This window comes from Nycticebus coucang, chromosome 8 (assembly GCF_027406575.1).
Source record: "Nycticebus coucang isolate mNycCou1 chromosome 8, mNycCou1.pri, whole genome shotgun sequence".
NCBI classification, from domain to species: domain Eukaryota; kingdom Metazoa; phylum Chordata; class Mammalia; order Primates; family Lorisidae; genus Nycticebus; species Nycticebus coucang.
This window is the reverse complement of record NC_069787.1, coordinates 116,232,299-116,252,655: the sequence shown is the minus strand read 5'-3', so window position 1 is coordinate 116,252,655 and position 20,357 is coordinate 116,232,299. Positions and strand designations below refer to the sequence as shown.

Here is a 20,357-nt window from a genome sequence, read left to right as displayed (position 1 = left end):
GATGGAATCCCAGAAAAGTAAATATAATGAGTCGTAGATAAGGTAGAGATATCTTGCCTGAGAGACTGGGCTGATGGAAAATTAGTAAGTGACAATACGTAACACGTCTCGTGTGACTGCTAAGTGTCATATGCTTCAGGCTTTACACATGCGTGCTCTCCGTGTCACAACCCTGTGAGGCAGATTCTGTAATTTCTCTGCCTCTGAGAGGCCCTCTCAGCAGGGTCTCCTCCTTGCCTCATCCAGGCCCATTTTCTGTACTTATCACCTTCTAATAACTGTATTTTACTTACTTATTATTATTATTTTTAAATTTGTCTCTCCTTTTCCTGTAGAACGGGCATTCCTTAAGGGCAGGGATTTTTTTGGTTTTGTGGAAGTTGTATCCCCAGCACTTAAAAAACTGAGTAGCAGTTCAATGAGTGAATGAATGAATGTAGAAACTGAGGTACAGAGTCGAATAGGCCGACAGAGGCAGGGCCCCTGGGCGGAGGGCCTGGGTGGAGGGACTGGAGCATCAGCCTGATTAAAAGAGGCTTAAAAACTCAGATTGGCTTTTTTATTCATTCGTCTGTTCAGCACTGTTACTGATCACCAGGCGAGCACCAGACATTGTCCCAGGCACCAGGGAAACAATGGTGGATGTGGCAGAAAGGCCTCTGAACTCAGTGGGGCAGGGAGGGGTGATAGCAACGGGAAAGGGGACAAGTGAACACGCAGGGTCATTCAGGGAAAAGAAGTTCTGTGGTGATTGTAGGACAGAGTAACACGATGGAGAACCACGTGGGGAGCAGGGGGTATCACGAGGGAGGTCTTTGGGGAGGGCCTCTTGGAGAAGATGATGTATACACGAATCCACAATGCTCAGGACAAGGAAGATGGACAGGGAGGCAGAGGTGGGGGTAGGGCTGGCATCGGGCTTGGGGAGCAAACTGAAGCCTAGCAAGTGTCTGTGGAGATGACAGCCAGGATTGCCTCTCAGGCAAGGTCTCGCTATGAAGGTAGCTACGCCATTAAGGAAATGTTTCAGAAAAGCACATCTGGTCATAAACTAGGAGCCCAAACCACAAAAGATCCTGCTTCTGGGGGGGGATTCGGTGATCAGCTGAGGGGTAGGAGCAGAGGGTGCTAAAGAGAAGGATTGGCAGGGAGTGGGGAGGAGGAACAGACTCCACATCACGGGAGAAAATATTCAGTTCAAGCTGCAAGTACCTTACGCTGTGCCTTAAAATTGCAGTGTGACCCCTCGCACTTTGTACACCCACTGAGGGTTCCATGAAAATGGCTTCAGAGAATATCTAACACAGTTGATTCTTCCCCAGGCCTGTGGACCAGGCCAGTGATCCTCAAACTCAAGGAAAGAAAAGATTCATTTAGAGTGTTTGTAAAACATGAGTTATAGGTCCCACTCCTAGAAACTCCTATTCATCGTGTGGAAGGTGGGACCCATTTGTGATTTACAGGCAGGCCACGTCTTGAGAAATGTGGAAAGATCCCCTAATGGGCTTCAGGGAGCCTGTGAACCCCCAGAAATAAAATGAAAAAATGTGTTCTTTTGCATATATGAGTATGCGGATTTCTTTTTCTGAAGAGAAGGTTCATATTATTACAAGATTCTCAAAAAACTTCTTAAGAACCACCTGTCTAGTCCTGCCCCTAGTTTTAGACCAGGAAACAGAGTCCCGGAATGAATTCACAACACTAGGAAACAGCAGGTTGGGGTCCCATCTTCTCTCTCCAAAACCCTCGCTCTCTTCTCCTCGCCCTGTGGGGGTGGGGAAGGGCAGAGACAGAGGATTTAAGCACTTGGGGACAATGTCATCAAAGAAATCACTTTCCCCCATTTTGGCCCCAGGTGAGATAGATGAGGATTAAATGTTTCAACAAAGGACCATGCTATTTTCTATATTGACACCCCGGGCCCTATCACCTGTGAAATCCTGTCTCCAGGGCGGCGCCTGTGGCTCAAGTAGTAGGGCGCCAGTCCCATGTGCCGGAGATGGTAGGTTCAAACCTAGCCCTGGCCAAAAAAAAAAAGAAATCCTGTCTCCAAGGGGGACTTAGGGTCAGGCAGAGAACACCTGTGCCTAGTTGTTGAATGCATGAAGGTGACGGAGTCGTGGTCTCGTGTGGACCCGCCTGTCTACACCAGAGGAGGTGGTGGCTTCAGGCCTCCCTCCCTGCACCGGTTTCCCTTGATTTATTTCCTCAGGCTGTTTAGGACAGCGGCCTCCTCCCTGTCAGTCTGCTGAGGCCACCCTTCCTCTCGGGCGCTCCTCCCAGCCCCGTCCACGCCCCAGGCCTCTGCTGGCCTCCTCAAATGTGGTTTGTGTCCTGCCCTCTAGTTTGGGGCCAAATCCTGAGCCGTTGGATCCATCAGCCTTGCTAACCTTCTCCTTCTGTCTAATACCTCCCCACCTTGACCTCCTTCCTCTTTTTCATACTCTATATCCTGTCCCGGAGACAGGATTCTTCCAATCCTGGCACCACTGTCCGCCCAGCCACCCCATCCAGCTGGCTGGTGAAATCTGCTATTCAAGGCAGAAATTAACTCATTGTCCAGCCACACCTTCTGCTAGGTCCCCTCCTCTGCCTGGGGAGTCTGTGGAAGTCCATTCCGAGATCTGGTTGGGCAGACCTCCTGTTCACCGCTGGGCCCTGCTCACTGGGTCCTGGCTCTCCCAGTCACTCCAGCTTCCCGAATCCCCACTCTGCTTGTCAAGTACTTTCTCTGGATTTTTCTTTTCTTTCTTCCTTCCTTCCTCCTTGCCTCCTCTCCTTCTCCCCTCTTCCTTTTCCTTTTCCTCCTCTTCTTCCTTTTTAATCTTCACCCCGTGCTCTCGGCCTTTCCTCTCTCCTCCCTTCCTCCTTGCTTGACAGAAATCCTGGGGAATAAAAAAGCACCCGTGCCCTTCTTGTTGACTGACGCCACTTTTGTCGTGGTGCAGATTTGTCTCGGGGGCAGATGTCCAGGGAGGCAGAACAGCAGGCTCCAGCTTGCAGAGTTTGCTGTAGGGAGAGAGGGAAAGCCTGCTCTAAATTTTCTCAACAGCCTCTTCCAATCCACGAGTGACACCTCAGACACCTTTCTTTAACAGACAAGGAACTGAGCTCAGAACTTAGGATACTTGCCCCAGGCAGCAGATGAAATCAGTGCAGAGGTAGAAATGAACAGAGCCGGCAGACTGGAAGCTGTCCAGACAGCTGCTGCGGCAGTCACGGCCCCAACCAGGGCCGTCACACTGCGGTCACTTGGCACTTACAGAAGCTTGTGTTAGTGTTTCCTGTCGAGTCTTGATTCCCGTGAAGGAGTTGCACAGTGAAGGCCCTGTTGAGAATTAATCATGTTCTCTGCTGCCTGTGACTGAGGCTGTTTCTCAGGACCTGCCCCTGTTTCACTTGTTCTGAGGATTTTGTGTGAAGGGCAGGACATTCCCTCACCTCCCCCCACCCTAACTAGAGCCTGCAATCAGGACCAATGAAAGCAAAGCGCCTCATCCACCCAGTGACTAAGAGCTGTGAGTATTTAAGAGGTAGCAGGAATGGGCTGAGAATTGCTTTTGCTTTCTCCACAGACAGGCACACTCTCAGCTGACTTGGGGTGTCTGAGTTGAAGACAGAGGAAAGCGGGGGAAAGCTCACAGCTCCCTGCACCACCATGTGCTTCGGCAAATGCGCGCGATGTATAGGGCTTTCCCTGGCCGGGCTCGCCGTCCTCTGCATCGTAGCTAATATTTTGCTTTACTTTCCTAACGGGGAGACAAGGTTTGCCTCTGAAAACCACCTCAGCCGCTTCGTGTGGTTCTTTTCTGGCATCGTGGGAGGGGGCTTGCTGGTAAGTCGTTCAGAATTATTACAACTTTAAAAAAATTCTCTCCTGTTAAACTAGATGTTTTCACTGCGTGTTTTCATAGATGTTCTGTAATTATTATTTTCAAATCAAGTAACTTTTTGGAGTTCATTTTTTTGAAAGCAGATTATATAAAAATGGAGATAGATACAGTGTATTCATTTTATGAGTTGTTTTATATAGTCTTCTTTCAACTAAAAGTGAGCTACCTTTTTGCTAAACTCCCTTACTTAATAGCTTGAAAAGAGATATCAGCGTTTAAATCAGATTTGAGAGATTCTAGAGTTTCTGGTACTGGATCAGGTAGGCATTTAACACTGCTCTGGGGAGCTAGGAGAAGTTGGCTGGTTCTCTGTCTAAATCAACACTTTTAGATCCAAATTCTCTGCTGTTTATTTTTAGGTATCTGTGACAGGGAAAAATAATGAATTGTGAGTGCATTGCCATTTAGAAAGCTTTCTCCTTTGTATAATGCTGGGGTGTTGTACCTAGGAAAAATCCTACACTTAGCAGCAGATCCGTGTCTGAAGCTAACAGTGGGCTGTGTTGTTGTTTTCCAGTGTTATTATTATTATTATTATTATTATTTTAATCGAAGTGAGGGGAATTTGTTTGCCAGCCTGGAAACTGAAAGTTTTTGCTTCAACCACAGCATGGAAAGAATGTGGACAAACTTGAGTTTGCTACTTTAAAATGTTGGGATTAAGAATTTTAAAGAGAAATTTTGTGGAATTGTTAATACAAGATATACTTTCTTAGTCAAGTAAAAGATATCGAAACATTTAAACCTAACACTCTAATTATAGCATGGAAAATCTGCTTCAGACTTAAACATTACCGTCATGTTAACATAATCATTGGTCTTTAACATAACACAGCACTTTCTAGGTTTCTTTTGATCTTGAACTTAAAGTATTTCACATTTACATTATTGAAAGAGTTTTATTCAGCTAAAACTATACATTTGTGTCTTCAAAGAAACAGTTTATATTTTTATCATCTTTGTGGGTCATTAGGAAAGTTTTGAGATTCACAAAACCAATAATAGCAAAATCCCAGGAGATGGAAACAAATGAAAACCTCCCAGCAACACGGATAAGCCGAGCAAGCTGGAACTTGCACTGTTCTTTTTTTTTTTGAGACAGAGCCTCAAGCTGTCGCCCTGGGTAGAGTGCCGTGGCATCACAGCTCATAGCCACTCCAACTCCTGGGCTCAAGAGATTCTCCTGCCTCCGCCTCCCAAGTAGCTGGGACTATAGGCACCCACCACAACACCCAGATATTTTTTTGGTTACAGCTGTCATTGTTGTTTGGCAGGCCCGGGGCTGGATTTGAACCTTCCAGCTCAGGTGTATGTGGCTGGCGCCTTAGCCGCTTGAGCCATAGGCGCTGAGCCAGAACTTGCACTGTTGAATCAGAAAGGATGCTGTCAACTGTGTTCCTTAGAAGTGAATTACTGACCATAACACAGCCTGTCTCTCATCTCTTTCACTTACAAAAGGTGTCAGTTATTCTATTAAAGACTTGTTGGTCTCCTCTACATTTCCAAGGGGGGGGGTCAAATTTAAAGAAAGGTAGGGGTTAATAGTTCCAGAGTTTTCTTCTGGGACTGTGCTATGAACTTTTGCAGAACAAACACATTTATAAGTTATTCTTTTACTTCTGCCATCCTACACCCTCACCCTAAAGAATGCTCTGACACATCACATAAAGATAAGTGGGTAGTACATTAGAGAAGCTTCGCTCCTCAGAAGTGGAGACACTCAGTCAACCTAATCAAAGCCAGTCAACACCATCAGGACAAATTTCTTTTACCAAAAGATGCCTGACTCGACTGATATGAGCCTGGGGAAGGACCGTGACCTCACTTTGCTTGTTTCCTAACCAGATGCTCCTGCCAGCATTTGTGTTTATTGGGCTGGAACAGGATGACTGCTGTGGCTGCTGCGGCCACGAAAACTGCGGCAAGAGATGCGCGGTAGGTCCTCCTGCCCTCGTGGTGAAAATGATTTCTAAGGCACAGCGAGACGCTCTGGGGCTCACTTCCTGTCCCCCCGTTTTTAGATGCTCTCTTCTGTCCTGGTGGCCCTCATCGGACTCGCAGGATCTGGCTACTGCGTCATCGTGGCAGCCCTGGGCTTGGCGGAAGGACCATTATGTCTGGATTCCTCTGGGGAGTGGAACTACACCTTTGCCAGCACTGAGGGACAGTACGTAATGGTTCCCCACCTGGCCACACATTCTTATGCACCACACATGTGGAATGGCAATTCCCTTAAACCAAATAGGCATCTGATTATTCATTCATATACCCATAAAACCTGTGTTTATTCTCACTGACTCAGGCTTGCTTTGGGCAATAGATGTCCAAAGGTTGGTGGCCACTCATCGATGTGGACAAATTCTGAGTGCTTTTGAATAGCTTTACTAATTCAGTCCTTGTAATAACCCCACGAAGTGACTTTTGCTATTACTACTACTTTATAGATGAGGAAATAAAGACACAAAGAGATGAGGTAACTTATTCAAGGGCACACACGTTGCTAGGAAGTGGCAGTTGAAATTTTCACCCAAGCAGCTGGGCTGCAGAGTTTGTGATCATACAGTGTATAAGTTATACCAGAACGATTGGCCGATTACATGTAATGCATTTTACTATTTTACAAAAAAGTATTATAGAATCCTTATATGTTAATAAGAAGAACAGCAACTGTGTGAATTTAACCTAAGTTCAGGACAAACTGTATGCCAAACGCATGCTCACACACACACACACACTCATGTATAAAGTTATCAAGTTATACAGAAGGTCTTCTTCATGACTTTAACATCGGGATAACTGAAGAGGTTCCACTGTTTTATGTAGATACTGATTTCTCATCAATTATCCAGAAAAGAACAGAAACAGAAAAGCAGATAGAAGCTGATACGCACGGAAATGAATGAATGACATGCTTTTTTGAGCAGGAGTTGATTCTCAGTTTATCTTTGCCCTGTTCAGCTTTCTAAAGTTGCATTTTAAAAGGTTTAGTTTCGAGATTCGTGATTAAAAATAATGTTAAGAATGAATTTGAATTGCCCTTATTTGTCCCCATGAATTGTAGAGTGAAGTTACATGAATCTCATTAATGTAGAGTATTCATGAGATCATGAACTTGAATTGATAGACTTAGATTCAATCTCAGCTCTACGCTTACTGAGTACAGGGAAAAAGGAACGGACTTCTCTGCATCTCAGTTACTTCACCTGTAAAATAAAACCAATGGTAAAGTCCTGAGAATTAATGAGATGATATATAAAATGTCCCCTACAGAGGCTGACATATTGAGAGTACTTCCCCTGTTAGATGTTAATAATATTATCTACTAGCTTATAGTGACTACAACTCCATGGAAGCCTTTGAAGGAAGACTGATACTTACAAGAGCTTGAAATTTTGGTGTCAAAATTGTTATCAATTGTGATTCATCTTTGTTCAAAATATACTGAATGTACCAGTAGAAAAACGTACAAACATACAAAATGATTGCATGAACTTCCTCTAGAAAAAGTCATGATTTATGCAGCTAGAATGCATGGGTTATAAGGTGGAAGTATCACTAACTGTTTTTTAATAGCTGTTTGATTGTTTGCCCCTCCCATTATCTATCATAGCTTCTGCAAGAAACTTTCCTTCTATATCATTTCAGCTTGTCCAGAAATAACTAGTAGTCACAAGCCTCTGGTTAGTTACTCAGTTGCCAAGTGGGCCAAATATTTTTTCTTTTTTTATGTTGTGACTTAAAAATACAGATTTTTGTTTCACTAACATGCAGAAAGACAGGGCCAGAAAAAGATTTTTTTTTGAAACCTGCTAATTGGATCTCTGATTGGCTTCAACAAACCATTCCAAAGTTAGGGCTCTCTAATTTCAAGTTCTTTAGTTCTGCTGTGGCAGGAAAAAAGTGATAAGGAAAGAATTATACCAGACCTTTCTTGAAATTCAGTCCATCTCTGATTTTCCCACGTGATTAAATCCTATTTCATTAAGAATCCAAATACTCTATGACGTAGCAAAGGCTGAAATTCTAAGCAAGTAATCAGAGGTAGAACTTTTCAGACTGGAAGAATATCTAGGCGTTTAAAAAATCTCCTAAGGACTTTACCTAACAATAGCAATCAGTGTAACCTGGCTTATTATACCCTCAATGAATCCCCAACAATAAAAAAAAAAAAAAGGAAAAAAAAATAATCTCCTAAGGCCCGTAACTATGGTTAGATATGACCTCAGCATGGTTTGCCAGCGCTTCTCAAGGCAGCTTCAAGTTATTACTTATCATTCAGTGGCTTTTAAAATGTGCTCAGTTTTTTGTTTCACGGACATACAGAAAGACAGGGCCAGAAAACAGACTTTTCTTTTTTGATCAACAATGTTCTAGTGGCTGGATATATGGTGATGAATAGAGCTGGTTGTTAGCTTCGTGGAGCTCAACTGCTGACAAGGAACAGAAGCAGGCGTTCTTCCCAGGCTAGTTTAGGTACCTTTCATCTGGGGCTTTGTCACGCTTCGTTTAACCAATCAGGGTACCTGTTGAATTCAGATTGCCTATTACTTGTCTCTTCCCTAAGATGCTACGCTCTTCCAGAAGAGAAGCCAGGCCTTGTGTACCACCACACCCCCAGCTCTGCGCTCTGGCTGAGCGTCCTCCTCAGGCTGAGTGTTTAGTCATCTTTGTTGAACCAGTGAATACTATGTTCTGTGTGCTACAACAGACGCGTGAGCACAGCATCACGAAAGTAAAGCAGCATCACATTAGTTGAATTCACTCACCATGCTTCGTGTTGCAAATTCACTTATTCCTTAAACCCAAGAAAAAACTCTGTTCAAAAGGTCTCAGTGGAAAAACTCTAGTGTATTAACTCTCCAAACTTGCCGGAATTTGGATAATTTCCAAAAGGAACAAATTGAATTTTAATGAAATAATCTAGATTAACATTTTACAGTCCAAAAAAAAAAAAAACTAACATTAAGTAGATATTTTCTAAATAAATATTCACTCGATGTTGGTTACAAGTCTTCTCTTTTGCCCAGATTATAATTAAGCAATAATTAAATTTGAAAATAGAGTAAAACAATCACCTACCAGTCCATGAGCTTGAACACACGAATTGGTCCTTTGGTAGTTCGTGAGTGTAACGAGTGGGTTTCACACCTGTGCCTCCCTCAAACCTCATTACGACCTTGGCACATCACCCATCTCATGTCAACTTCGAGGGGGGAAAATGTTCTTTTTTCCACATCTGCTCCTACTTCTCATCTGTATACATCCAAATACATCCATGACTGTAGCTGAGCTTTAAACGTAACATACATGTACTGCCGTATTTTTATTTTTGTTTCTAAGAATTCACATGTCTACAAAGTGAGGATTTCAAACCATGGCATTCTAGATTAGAAGTCAAAAGTTATAATTTGTAATCGTATGTTTATTGTTACCACCGGATCTGGGCCAAATTCCTTCATTTTGTGAAATGCCATGCCTTGGAAGAATCTTACAGAGGATATTGAATTAAATTTTTTTAATTTCTGAATGAAAAACCACCATGCCAAAAAAAAAAAATAGCTCATGAGATATCCCCTTCGGTGTGATCATGTGTCAGAAGATTCCCTTTTTGTCCACAGGTACCTTGTAAACACTTCCACCTGGTCCCAGTGCACGGAACCCAGGCACGTGGTGGAATGGAATGTATCCCTGTTTTCTATTCTCTTGGCGCTGGGTGGAATCGAATTCATCCTGTGCCTCATTCAAGTTATAAATGGAGTACTGGGAGGCACATGTGGCTATTGCTGCTCTCGCCAGCAGGTAAGAATCTGGGAGAAAATGTCCTATCTTGGCCCTGGTGTATTCCATCACCATAAAGTACCAAAGTACCATTGTTTTCATGAGAAAAAGGCGAAACCAAACACACTTCACCCTAGTGGTATTTACTCTTCCCTGTCGTTTGGGGCAGCACCTCTCCAGCACTCGGTGTCACCGTCACCGTGCAAAAAGGCTGCCCGCAGACACGGTGCTCCCTTTAGGATCGACCCCACCACCCCTTTCACACAGCCCTGACCCGCGGGGACACAGAGGACACGTCCCCTCTTTCTTTGCCCTCATGTTCTCAACCAGTGCACACAAGTAGCAGCCGGCACTCACTGCATTAGGCGCTGTGCTAAGCCTGTTTCTCAGATGAGACCGTGACTCAGAGATTCGGCAATGTGTGTACGATCACGTGGTCAGGAAGTAACTGCAGCCTGGGGTCACTTTACATGAAGGCGCCTGCTTTGACCCTCGGTGCCCAACTTGCTGCTCTATTGAATTTTCCACAATCCCTTCCTAACAAGGAATCACAAAAATGCCTAACCACCTAAAGCAGGGGGAATCACTAGAGTCTTTGAACGGCAGTTTATGAAAAGCCTTTCCCTGTGAAAGAAAATCAGGAAGCACTTGTTTCCTGGGGATATGAGTTAGGAGAGAAATGTCAATCTGTTTGCTGCGGGGAACATTCTTGCTGCTATATCCTCCTAAAAGGTATAGATTATTGAACTGTTGGAAGTCCAGCGTTGGTTCTATTTGGGAGAGGGGTGTTTTATGTCTTGTTCTGGGAAACAGGATTAGGTAAATAGAAATCCTTATTTGATTTATATTTTCCAAACCATTTATTATTCTTCTGGTTCCAAGTCTCTAAACTTTCTGTTAAAACAAGAGTCCTCCCCTCCCCCCCCAAAATTAATGAAAAGTAAAAGTCCATTTCTACCATGAAAAACTTTGCTGTAAATTAATGGAAACTGTCTATAATTTTTAAGGGGAAGTTAATATTAAAATCTAGTTTTCCTTGTCAGTCAAGTACAGCAAGATGTTTAATTTCTTTGGAATCCTGCCAAACTTCCAAGAAAACAGTAGACTGGGAAACCTTCAATATGGAGTTGTTTTCAGGCAATATGGTTGAAGAGGGCGGGGCTGAGAAAAATCCTCTCAGGGTTCCTGTAATACCACTCATCCTTAGCGCTGAATTTCATACAAGGCGGAGCTCAAACTAAGGGAGTTCTCACTGGCCTTGACAGGGTCACTACATTTTGAGAACAGGCATAAAATGTCAATACCCAAAATTGCCGTAGGGATTTGACAGGGAGTGGCGCTCTCCTCTGAGTTGGGGCAGCAAATGCAGTGAACTTCCCATCTGAGTCACTGTGGGTGGGGCTGTTTCCCAGACACTGCAGGGAAGATCCTTTGTTGATGAGAGAAAAGACACTTTCAAAGGGCAGGGCTTTCAGCGTGGAAGAGTCCATAACATGAAGCATTCCATTTGAAAGTTTCTCCCATTGAGCCCGCACTGATATGAAACTCCCATGGTATTATCTTTTAAATCCCTAAGCTTAAAACCTCAAACAAACACACTCAAACCAACCCGGCATTGTATCCTGCAGTTTCCATGGACCCTTTCTGCAGCTTTTACTCAGGAAGGACAATGGGTCCTGTTTTATTTAGGAAACATTTTGTGAACATTGTCTAAGCCCTAAGTTTGGTTGGTTAAAGCTCTGCTGAAGTTGTGGTCAGACTGCTTCATTTATGTTTGCTTAAAACAGAAATTTAAAGGACTGAAACATCGTCACATATCCTGACTGTAACCTGTGTATTTCTCCCCCTCCCCCGCTTTTTTTTTTTACAGCGATATGACTGTTAAAAGAACCACCCCAAGACAGAAGCACAACTTGCCCTCGATTTCATTGTAATTTATACATTTTCCTTGTATTAATATGTAAAACTTTGTACTAATGTATCATATTCCACATATTCTACTTTTATAAACACGTATGAAGACTGGCATCTTCACATGATGTCAGTGTTTGAACTCAGCAAATAAACTTTTTTAAGGAATGATTACCCCACAGGGGGTAATTTATAGACTGGACAACAGCCCTCAGCATATTTCAGATAGACTCTGCAATGCTTTGGGTAAAAATATCATTCCAATTATGATTGTGTATATATGCATGTGTTTTTTAAATGACAGATGTCCAGTTCCTTTTTTAGACAAAGAAGGAGAAAATACAACCTGAAAAGATGTGTTTTTTCACTGTTTATATGGTGTTTCCCATTCAGATACCTACAAATCTCCAGTGAGGGGCCTTTTGAACTGCTCTGTGTTTTGAGAAAGGCGAATACTTGCCCAGAGTGGAGGACTAATCGAGAATGTTCCCATCAAAACGAATGAGTTAAAACATACAATGGCTGCTAGTTGCTTTGAGTACTATCAGATCTTAAATTTTTCTAACATATGGGGAGCTTTTTGTTCTTTTTTTTTCTTTTTCCAAAGGTAATGTGTCTTTATTGCAGCCATTAGGAAAATAGGGAGCTTTTTGTTCTTAAAAGACAAGCACTATGGATCATGTGTTTGAAGAGAGAAAGGCCAGGATACTTGGATAAGATGAGAGACGGGAAACGGAATAAAGCAGTTGATGGACCTAACGGGAAAGGGTGGGAAAGCCACAAGAAACCCCGCCTCCCCCCAATCTCACTTGTTTACAATAAAATATTCAGCAGCATTTTGTTGTTGTTTCGTTTCATTATCCTTAGTTTAACAGTCTTCCTTTTTTCTCCCTTGTTTTCCCCGTCCGCAGGTTGCGTAGCCCCCATTGCTACGGGCCTTAAGCTTCTGTGTTCTTTATTCCACTCTCTCTCCCTCATCCTCTCCCTGCTCTTCTCCCACCCTCTGCTCTCTGTAAATTGTCCCTACTGTGCAGTCCCTCAGGGTCATCATTTGGGCAACTTTCCTTTCTGCTGGATGCTTAGGGCACCCGACTTATGGGGAGGTACCAGATGGTTTCTCCCTGACAGTACAGAGTTAGGAGATCCCCTGACAGTGAGAATTGTTTGCAGAAATGTTCTATGGCCCCGCAACAGGCAGGAAGCCTAACAGAGAATGTAACCAGTTGTTAGACAGCAGAGCGCCTCCTGTGGGCAAGGTGCACTATGGTGGCTGCAGACTGAAGGTTCTAACCTTTTTTGCTCCAGGGTCCCTCTGGGTACCTATAAAATTCTATGCAATTCTAAAGTCCATAGACTTACAAAGTAAGCCAATATATTAAAATACTTTATCAAAGTATTTTTAAAAATTACAGTGTAGGCCGGGGCGCAGTGGCTCATGCCTGTAATCCGAGCACTCTGGGAGGCCAAGGTAGGGGGATTGTGTGAGTTCAGGAGTTCGAGACTAGCCTGAGCAAGACTGAGACTCCATCTCTATTACAAATAGAAAAATTAGTCAGCTCTGAGGCAGCTGCCTGCAGTCCCAGCTGCTTGGGAGGCTGAGGCAGATCGCTTGAGCCCAGGAGATTGAGGTTGCTGTGAGCTGTGACACTACAGCACTCTACCCAAGGGCAACAGAGTGAGACTTTGTCTCAAAAGAAAGAAAGAAAGAAAAAGAAAATTATAGGGTAGCTGTTTGACCACTGGCTTCATTACTTCAATATCTGTGGACAGGAAGACAGCAATCATGGGTATCCTAGCAGCCTTCTGATAAGCGGAACTAAGAACTACTATACTTTTGAAATATGATTTAAATTAAAATGATATTTTGATAGACCTGCAATAAATTTAATGTGATATAAAAACATATGTATATTTTTGCTGTACAGCAACATATGATCAGTATTTCCAGTTGTAATTAAAAGACATACTAAATTTTGTCTAGACATTAGTAAAAATAATAATGACACTTTTCTTCTCTCAAGCAAGTTTAATACCCCACCTCACAAATAACTATCCATTAGTTCTCTCAGAAATTCTTGGATACCACATTAAGGACCTCTGCAATAAGAGATTTTAGCAAAGGCAGCCAATCAGTCGTAAGCACCATTTTCCCCCTAAATTTATCTCCAACAGAGATGGCAATCATCATTTAACCATTACGGTAATAACAGCAACCATTTATTGAGTTCCTTCAATGTGTTAGCTAATGTAATTAATTTTACACATATTGTTTTCCTGTAATCTCTCAAATTCCTGGAAGGCAGGACTTTTTCCATTTTCTAGAATCAAGGCTCAGGGAGGTGAAGTACTTTGCCCTAGGCCGCATCTTCAGCAATAAAAAAGCTGGTCGGTCTAACACAGTGTTTCTCAACCTGTGGGTCGCGACCCACAGGAACTGTGTTAAAGGGTAGTGGCCTTAGGAAGGTTGAGAACCACTGAACAGGAACACTCACGCCTTCCCCATTCCTCTCCTCTGCTTCCTGTGTTGCCCCCCGGCAGGGACAGGGTCTTCTCACTGTCTGACACTGGCGTCCACATCCACCCACCTAACAGTTTTGACAGGGCTTGTGACCCCAGTCATCCCTATCTCAGAGCCTAAATCTAAGTGACTCTAAGTCTTCTCTTGTTTGTAAATTCTGTAGCTACAGTAGGCAATGCTGTTGCCCAGAGTTGCCCAAGTTACCTTATACCCTACCCTTGGCAAGTTGTGTTTATAGCCTGCGCTCTGGGTCTGTAATATTCTAGGCCTTTCTGTTTGGCTGGAAACTCCCTCAGAGATTGTATAAAAACATCATTTCATAGCACCATAAAAGCAATAACAATTACTGTGCAATCTGAATCACTTCACTAGTATGCCTAGCAGTGGTCTCTGAGTGTCAATTTACCACAGTTACCAAATTCACAAATAGCCATCTGCATAAAGGAAATATCTTGAATTGAATTCTAAGGAAATTGATGGAATGTATGAGATGTTTTTGATTATGTTTCCACTAACTCTTTCCCAGGGCAGGACTGGCATGGGATGTATTTGATGCAGCTCTTCAGAAAAGTAAATTTAGGCTATGCATCAACAATCTATAAAGTCTATATGCCTTTTTTAACCTCATATTTTTACTTTTAGAAATTTATTTTAGGAGAATCATCAAGGATGCTCTCAATATTTCAGCCACCAAGGATAATTATGAGAGTATGGTCTGTAATCCCAAGAAAAAGGACAAGCATCTACATGTCTGACACTAAGGAATTTATTTGATAAAGTATGGTCATTACAATAAAATGATAAAAGGTCATTTAATTAGGATGCGAAAGAGAAAGTTTTGAAATAAAAAAAAATTCTATATTTTCTCTCTGTATATGCCCATATATTATAAACATATGTAAGTGTAATATATAGTAATTATGTAATCGTATAGTAATATATTGAATATAAAATTAAAAGCTAATTTTAATCAGAATATATAAGATTTTTGTCTTGATTCATTTTGCTCATCCATACTTTCTACAATATCTTTAATCAACACATATTACCTTTGGAAAGCAAACAAAAAACAGGAAGAAAGCTTCAGCCCTAAAATAATTCAGAGAACAGTTCATAATTTTTAAAGGAAAACTCCCCAAGAGTATGAGAAAACCATTGTGCTTGTGTTGGGAAGGAGGAATCATTCTATAGTAAACACTGGGAAATACTTCTTCCTGCAATTAGGTGGAGGGATGGGCCAGGTGAAGCAGGCAGTAACCACAGGCTAAAAATACTGGGCAGAAGCAACGTTCCTACTCTGTGTCTGGGAATTTTAAGCGAGCACTTGTTGCTTAGTCTAGCTACTAAGTAAGATTTTCCTAACTATCAACTGTATATTTCTTTTCTTTTCTTTTTTTTGCTTGTACGAAAGGTCTTTATTGGCTAGGGAGGGATGCTGCAGAGCAGCACCAAAAAGGAGAGAGGAGAGGAGAGAGAGAGAGAAGAGAAGAGAGAGAGGTGGGCGGGGGAGAGGTCAACTGTATATTTCTTTTCCATTTAAAAAATTAAATAATGACACATCTTTTCTTTGAGCACTGGCCTTTTATCGGGGTTTCGTGTCACATGGCCCACATTTTCCTTAGCTTTCTGAGCTGAGAAGGATGACAGAGGCGTGTATTTATTGGATTTGGCCCAGTCCAGGGTGTGGAAATGATTCAGTGGGCTTTGACAAACAGAAATTGAGCCATGCATCCTAAGCTAGCGTAAATTGTTCTTCCTTATATTTTGACATTGAAAATTTTTTTGTACATGAGCCTTGGCTAATTTAGATACTTATTTAATTAATGTTTAATTAATTAATTTAAGAAGACTGCTAGGTTTTCTACTAGATTTCATATAACTTCCTGAAATACTTCTCCCTCCCTCTCTCTCTCTGTCACACACACATGTGCATGCACACTTAATACACTGCAACTAAAAAGGACAAACTACTACTGCGTGAAACAATGCGGATGGGTCTCACAAACAACGAGAACCAAAACCATCTCTTTCCCCTCTCTGCCTACAATTTTGGAAATACAGTTCTGGAATTCTGGATGTAATCTCGACTAATGGAACTCAATCCTTAAAACAGAAAAAGCAGCCCCTGTATGCAACATTTCACGCATGGGTTTTGTAGAGGAACAACATTACAGTTCCCCAGGAGGTGCCATTTCAAGATATCTACATTCACTAGTTATGTTCTGCAACAAGACATCTGTGTCAAGCACTCCGCTTGCTACTGATTCTCACCATACCCACACCCCTCTATGTTACATGTGGACAAATATCCTTCCTTGATTTGTGTGCAGGGCTCAGGGCCAATTGCATGGCTATTTCTGTTGCAAACGATAGATGATGCCCACCAGGGTTTGAAAACCAAACCAAAGTAGTGAGACCGGGAGCTCTCAGAATACCTAACTTCACATTATTTAAGGCAGCGGTTCTCAACCTGTGGGTCGCGAGCCCTTTGTAACGATGAAAATACATCGCGGCCCTTGGAGGGTTGAGAACCACTGGTTTACAGTAATCCCTTGGCTAAAGCAGTAGTTCTAAAACTACAGTCAGATCCTTAAAAATTGCTAACATCTATTTAATTTTTTAACCTTTAAAAACATTTTTTACAAGCAGTAAAATGAGCCCCCAAATGCAGACTTTAATGAACTCTTGTGTGTGTTTATGCAACATCACTACTGTTCAGATCAAGATATAGGATATTTCCAGCACACGGAAGATAAGAAGAGGATCTCCTCATATCCTCTCCCGGGCAAGCTGCACTTTACCACCTCTACTACATACACCCCAAATAGCTATGGCTCTGATTGTTATCATCATAAATTTGTTTTGTCTGTTCTTGAACTTTGTATAAATTGATTCATAAAATACATTCCCTTTTGTGTTTGTTTGTTTGTTTGTTTTTCACTGAACATTATGCTATTGAATGCTGGCTCCTGGAATATCACCAGAACAACGTATTGGTAAGACAAAGCGGAGTGTCCCGCCCACTGCGGAAGGGAGGATACCACCTGGAAGGAGTTTTAGCAGTGTCCTGGAGCGGGAAGGAAAGGGTCGAATTTGAGATTTTGATTCTGGTTAAGATGATTCTTTCGACGTAAGGGCTAGAATAGGCTTGTTAAGGATTATGATTTAATCCTGTAAGATGGGTGGAAACAAAAAGGCAAAGATTTTGAGGGAGGGAGCTCAAAGGCTCTTGGGATATGAACTGTTGATGTTTTATCGAAGAAAATGTCTTTCAAGAGCTTCCAATAATGAGCAATGCGATTATTTGCCTAGGTAAGCGTCCCCTGAGATGGTAAAACGATGCAAAAGAAGAGTATGGAATATAAAATCAGGTTACTGTAGAGGGTAAGCTGCAGAGTGGTTGATGGTTTCAGTTCTGAGTCCCTACGCTGTGTGTGAGAGAGGAGGAAAGAGGAGATGGTTTTGATCCTCCGCTTTGTGAGGTCCAGCCCTGTTGTATCATGTATTGAATATACTACCATTTATCCATTATTCTACCGATGGGCATTTGAGTTGTTTTCAGTTTGAGGATCCTAGGATATATGTCGATGTGGTGGTTTTTGTACATATCTTTTGGTGCACATGAGAATTCACCGATATTTATTTGCTTGCTTTTTTCATGGCAAAGAGTTACATTACTAATCGAGTTGCTTGTGTTATGCTCTGGAGAGCATCCCGGGGTTCCAGAGTTTCCCCCTGGTCTGACCCTGTAAGGCTTGGCTCTTCTCTTCCTGCCTGGGGAACTGTCAGTCTCTCACCGCTCCAGTCCTTACAGGTTGCCCACAGTCTGCCGTGTACTCACTGATCAAGGTACCAACGACATAGCTATCAATGAGAATTTCTAAGTTCTGGGAGAGCAGAAAACGTCACCATGATGCTCTCACTGCTGCATTCTCAGGTCCTAGAAAGTGCCCAGCATATAGTAAATACCGGATGACCAGGGGTCAGCAAATGATGGCCCGGGGGCCAAGTCCAGTCTTCTACCTGTTTTGTCAATAGCGTTTTATGGGAACAAAAACACACTGTTCATCTATTGTCTGTGGTTGCTTTCCTGCTGCTATAACAGAGCTGAATTGTTATGACCGAGAGTACATGCACACAAAGCCCAAAACTTATTCTCTGGCCCTTTACAGAAAAAGTTGTTAAGCTCTTATCTAGCTGGCGTTTTGTCTAGCTAAAACTCGATACTTCCCATTGCAATGGTAAAGGGAAAAATGAGTATTTTTGTTAATTTTATGCTTATTATGTAAATTTTCAAATGTACTTTTTTCCCTTTGAGACAGAGTCTCACAATGTTGCCCTCAGTAGAGTGCTGTGATGTCACAGCTCACAGCAACCTCAGACTCTTGGGCTTAAGTGATTCTGTTGCCTCAGCCTCTCAAGTAGCTGGGACTACAGGCACCAGCCACAATGCCCTGCTATTTTTTGTTGGTTTTATTGTTGTTATTATTGTTGTTGTAGTTGTCATTGCTGTTTGGCAGGCCCCGGCCGGGTTCGAACCTGTCAGCTCTGGTGTATGTGGCCAGCACCCTAGCCGCTGAGCTACAGGCACTGAGCCTCAAATGTGTTTATTTTTAAAGAAAGGAAGTAGAGAGGGAAAACAATGATTCTGATTTACCCACAACCCAGCTAGAAGAATGTATTTGTTTTGTACGGCTGTTATGCCAAAGTGCCACAAACAGAACAACAGAAACTTGTTGGTTTTGGAGGCCGGAAGTCGGAAATCAAAGTGTAAGGTGATTCATGCCTCCTCTGAGGGCACTAGAAAAGGGTCTGGTAGAAGCTTCTCTCCAAGCCCTGAAAACCTCGGACCCTCCCTGGCTTGCAGAGGGCTGTCTTCTCCACGTGTCTTCACGCTGTCGTCCCTCTGCTGGTGTCTGTCTCTCTGTCCAAATTTCTCCTTTTTAGAAGGGCATCAGTCACACTGGATAACTTCATTTTAACTCGATTAATTTCTATAAAGACCGTATATCCAAATAGGGTCACATTCTGAGAGACAGGGTGTTGGGACTTCATATACCTTTTCTGAGGAAAACACAACTCAGCCCGTAACAGAGGAAGGGGTGGATAGCAGGCTCAGCTTGTAACTTCCATCAGCATCTTCTGAACTAAACTTACCTCTTATAAGATGCTCTTGAGAAAGTCTGGGAAACCATGCGCACTGTACAAATCTTCCTAAAGATTCACCGCACACATGACTATTCCACCAGCTCTGAAAAGCCTTGTTGTAAAAACCTATTTAACTCAAAACTTCCAAATTATTTAACTATCAAACCCTAGGACTACAGCTTTAGAAAGGGAATGACTAGCAGATGGGAAGAAAAGCATCATGAATTCTCACTTAATGACGATAGAGAGAGGGAGGTCAGAGGGACCATTCCCTGACACTCAGAAGCTTAGGATGAAAGAGGGAAATCCTTCATTCATATAACTAACTCCTGCCTGATGGGCAGGAACGCTGGTGTGTTTTGTCCACATCTTCTGTTCTCAAATAGGTTGGCCAGGTTTCCACCTGGTTGAGCTTGCTCCAATTCTCTAGGAGAATATTACGTGCCCTTTAAATAATCCAGTTCCTAGGGTGGGGGCAATCTTGATTTCCAATGCCGTAATTTTTGAGAAAAAAAATTCTATTATACTTCACTTGGTCTCCAAGTGAGAAACCCCTCTGAGTGGGAGAGGCAATAGGATTTCAGAAACAGAAATATCACCCAGCTATATGCTTGTATCTGAGTGTAGGCAATAATTGTGTCACCTACAAACCCCTGTGTGTGGCAGTGGAGGTGTGAGGACGAGGTCATGCCATGGGTGTTGGGCAGGCAAGGCTTAAGGTTGGAAAAGAACCAAAATGGCATGTTAGCAACCAGTTTCTGTCAAGGGTTGGGGTGGTTAAATTAGATCTCGTAAGCAGGGTGACTCAGTCTTCAGTGCCCCTGGCAAGAGTCAGGTAACCTGTGACTGAGTGAGTGTTTTCTTTTCCCAAGGTAGCAACACACTGGAGGTGATGTGGAGTCTCCACTTGCACAAAGAGAGTAATACTCATGTCTACATCGTCAGAGCTTGTTACGCATGTGACAGCATCAGCGTACATGGTTGTGAAGACACAGCCGACAGGAGGATGGGGCTCAGGAACAGAGGGAAAGAATGGGGAGGGCTGCAGAGTTTCTCCTGTCTCTCCCTGAACACCAACCCTTTTCACGGCTCCACACCTTCCACCCTTT

The 20,357-nt window shown here is 42.7% G+C and overlaps 1 protein-coding gene and 1 pseudogene across 1 annotated transcript; both read left to right on the top strand.

Moving 5' to 3' along the window:
• The first annotated feature begins 3,269 nt into the window (after positions 1-3,269).
• On the top strand, positions 3,270-12,418 carry TM4SF1 (transmembrane 4 L six family member 1). Its single transcript, XM_053599673.1, has 5 exons — positions 3,270-3,835; positions 5,739-5,828; positions 5,915-6,060; positions 9,512-9,692; positions 11,542-12,418. The coding sequence occupies exons 1-5, from the start codon at positions 3,659-3,661 to the stop codon at positions 11,554-11,556; spliced, it is 609 nt and encodes a 202-aa protein (XP_053455648.1). The 5' UTR covers positions 3,270-3,658; the 3' UTR covers positions 11,557-12,418.
• LOC128593082 (uncharacterized) lies at positions 9,001-9,092 on the top strand (annotated as a pseudogene).
• Positions 12,419-20,357: the final 7,939 nt, after the last annotated feature.

Bases quoted from the DNA above. Each gene is read 5' to 3' on its own strand.
- TM4SF1 (XM_053599673.1), top strand. From the start codon at position 3,659: ATGTGCTTCGGCAAATGCGCGCGATGTATAGGGCTTTCCCTGGCCGGG. The intron at 3,836-5,738 runs GTAAGTCGTTCA...TTTCCTAACCAG, and splicing joins TCGTGGGAGGGGGCTTGCTG to ATGCTCCTGCCAGCATTTGT. The intron at 5,829-5,914 runs GTAGGTCCTCCT...CCCCGTTTTTAG, and splicing joins ACTGCGGCAAGAGATGCGCG to ATGCTCTCTTCTGTCCTGGT.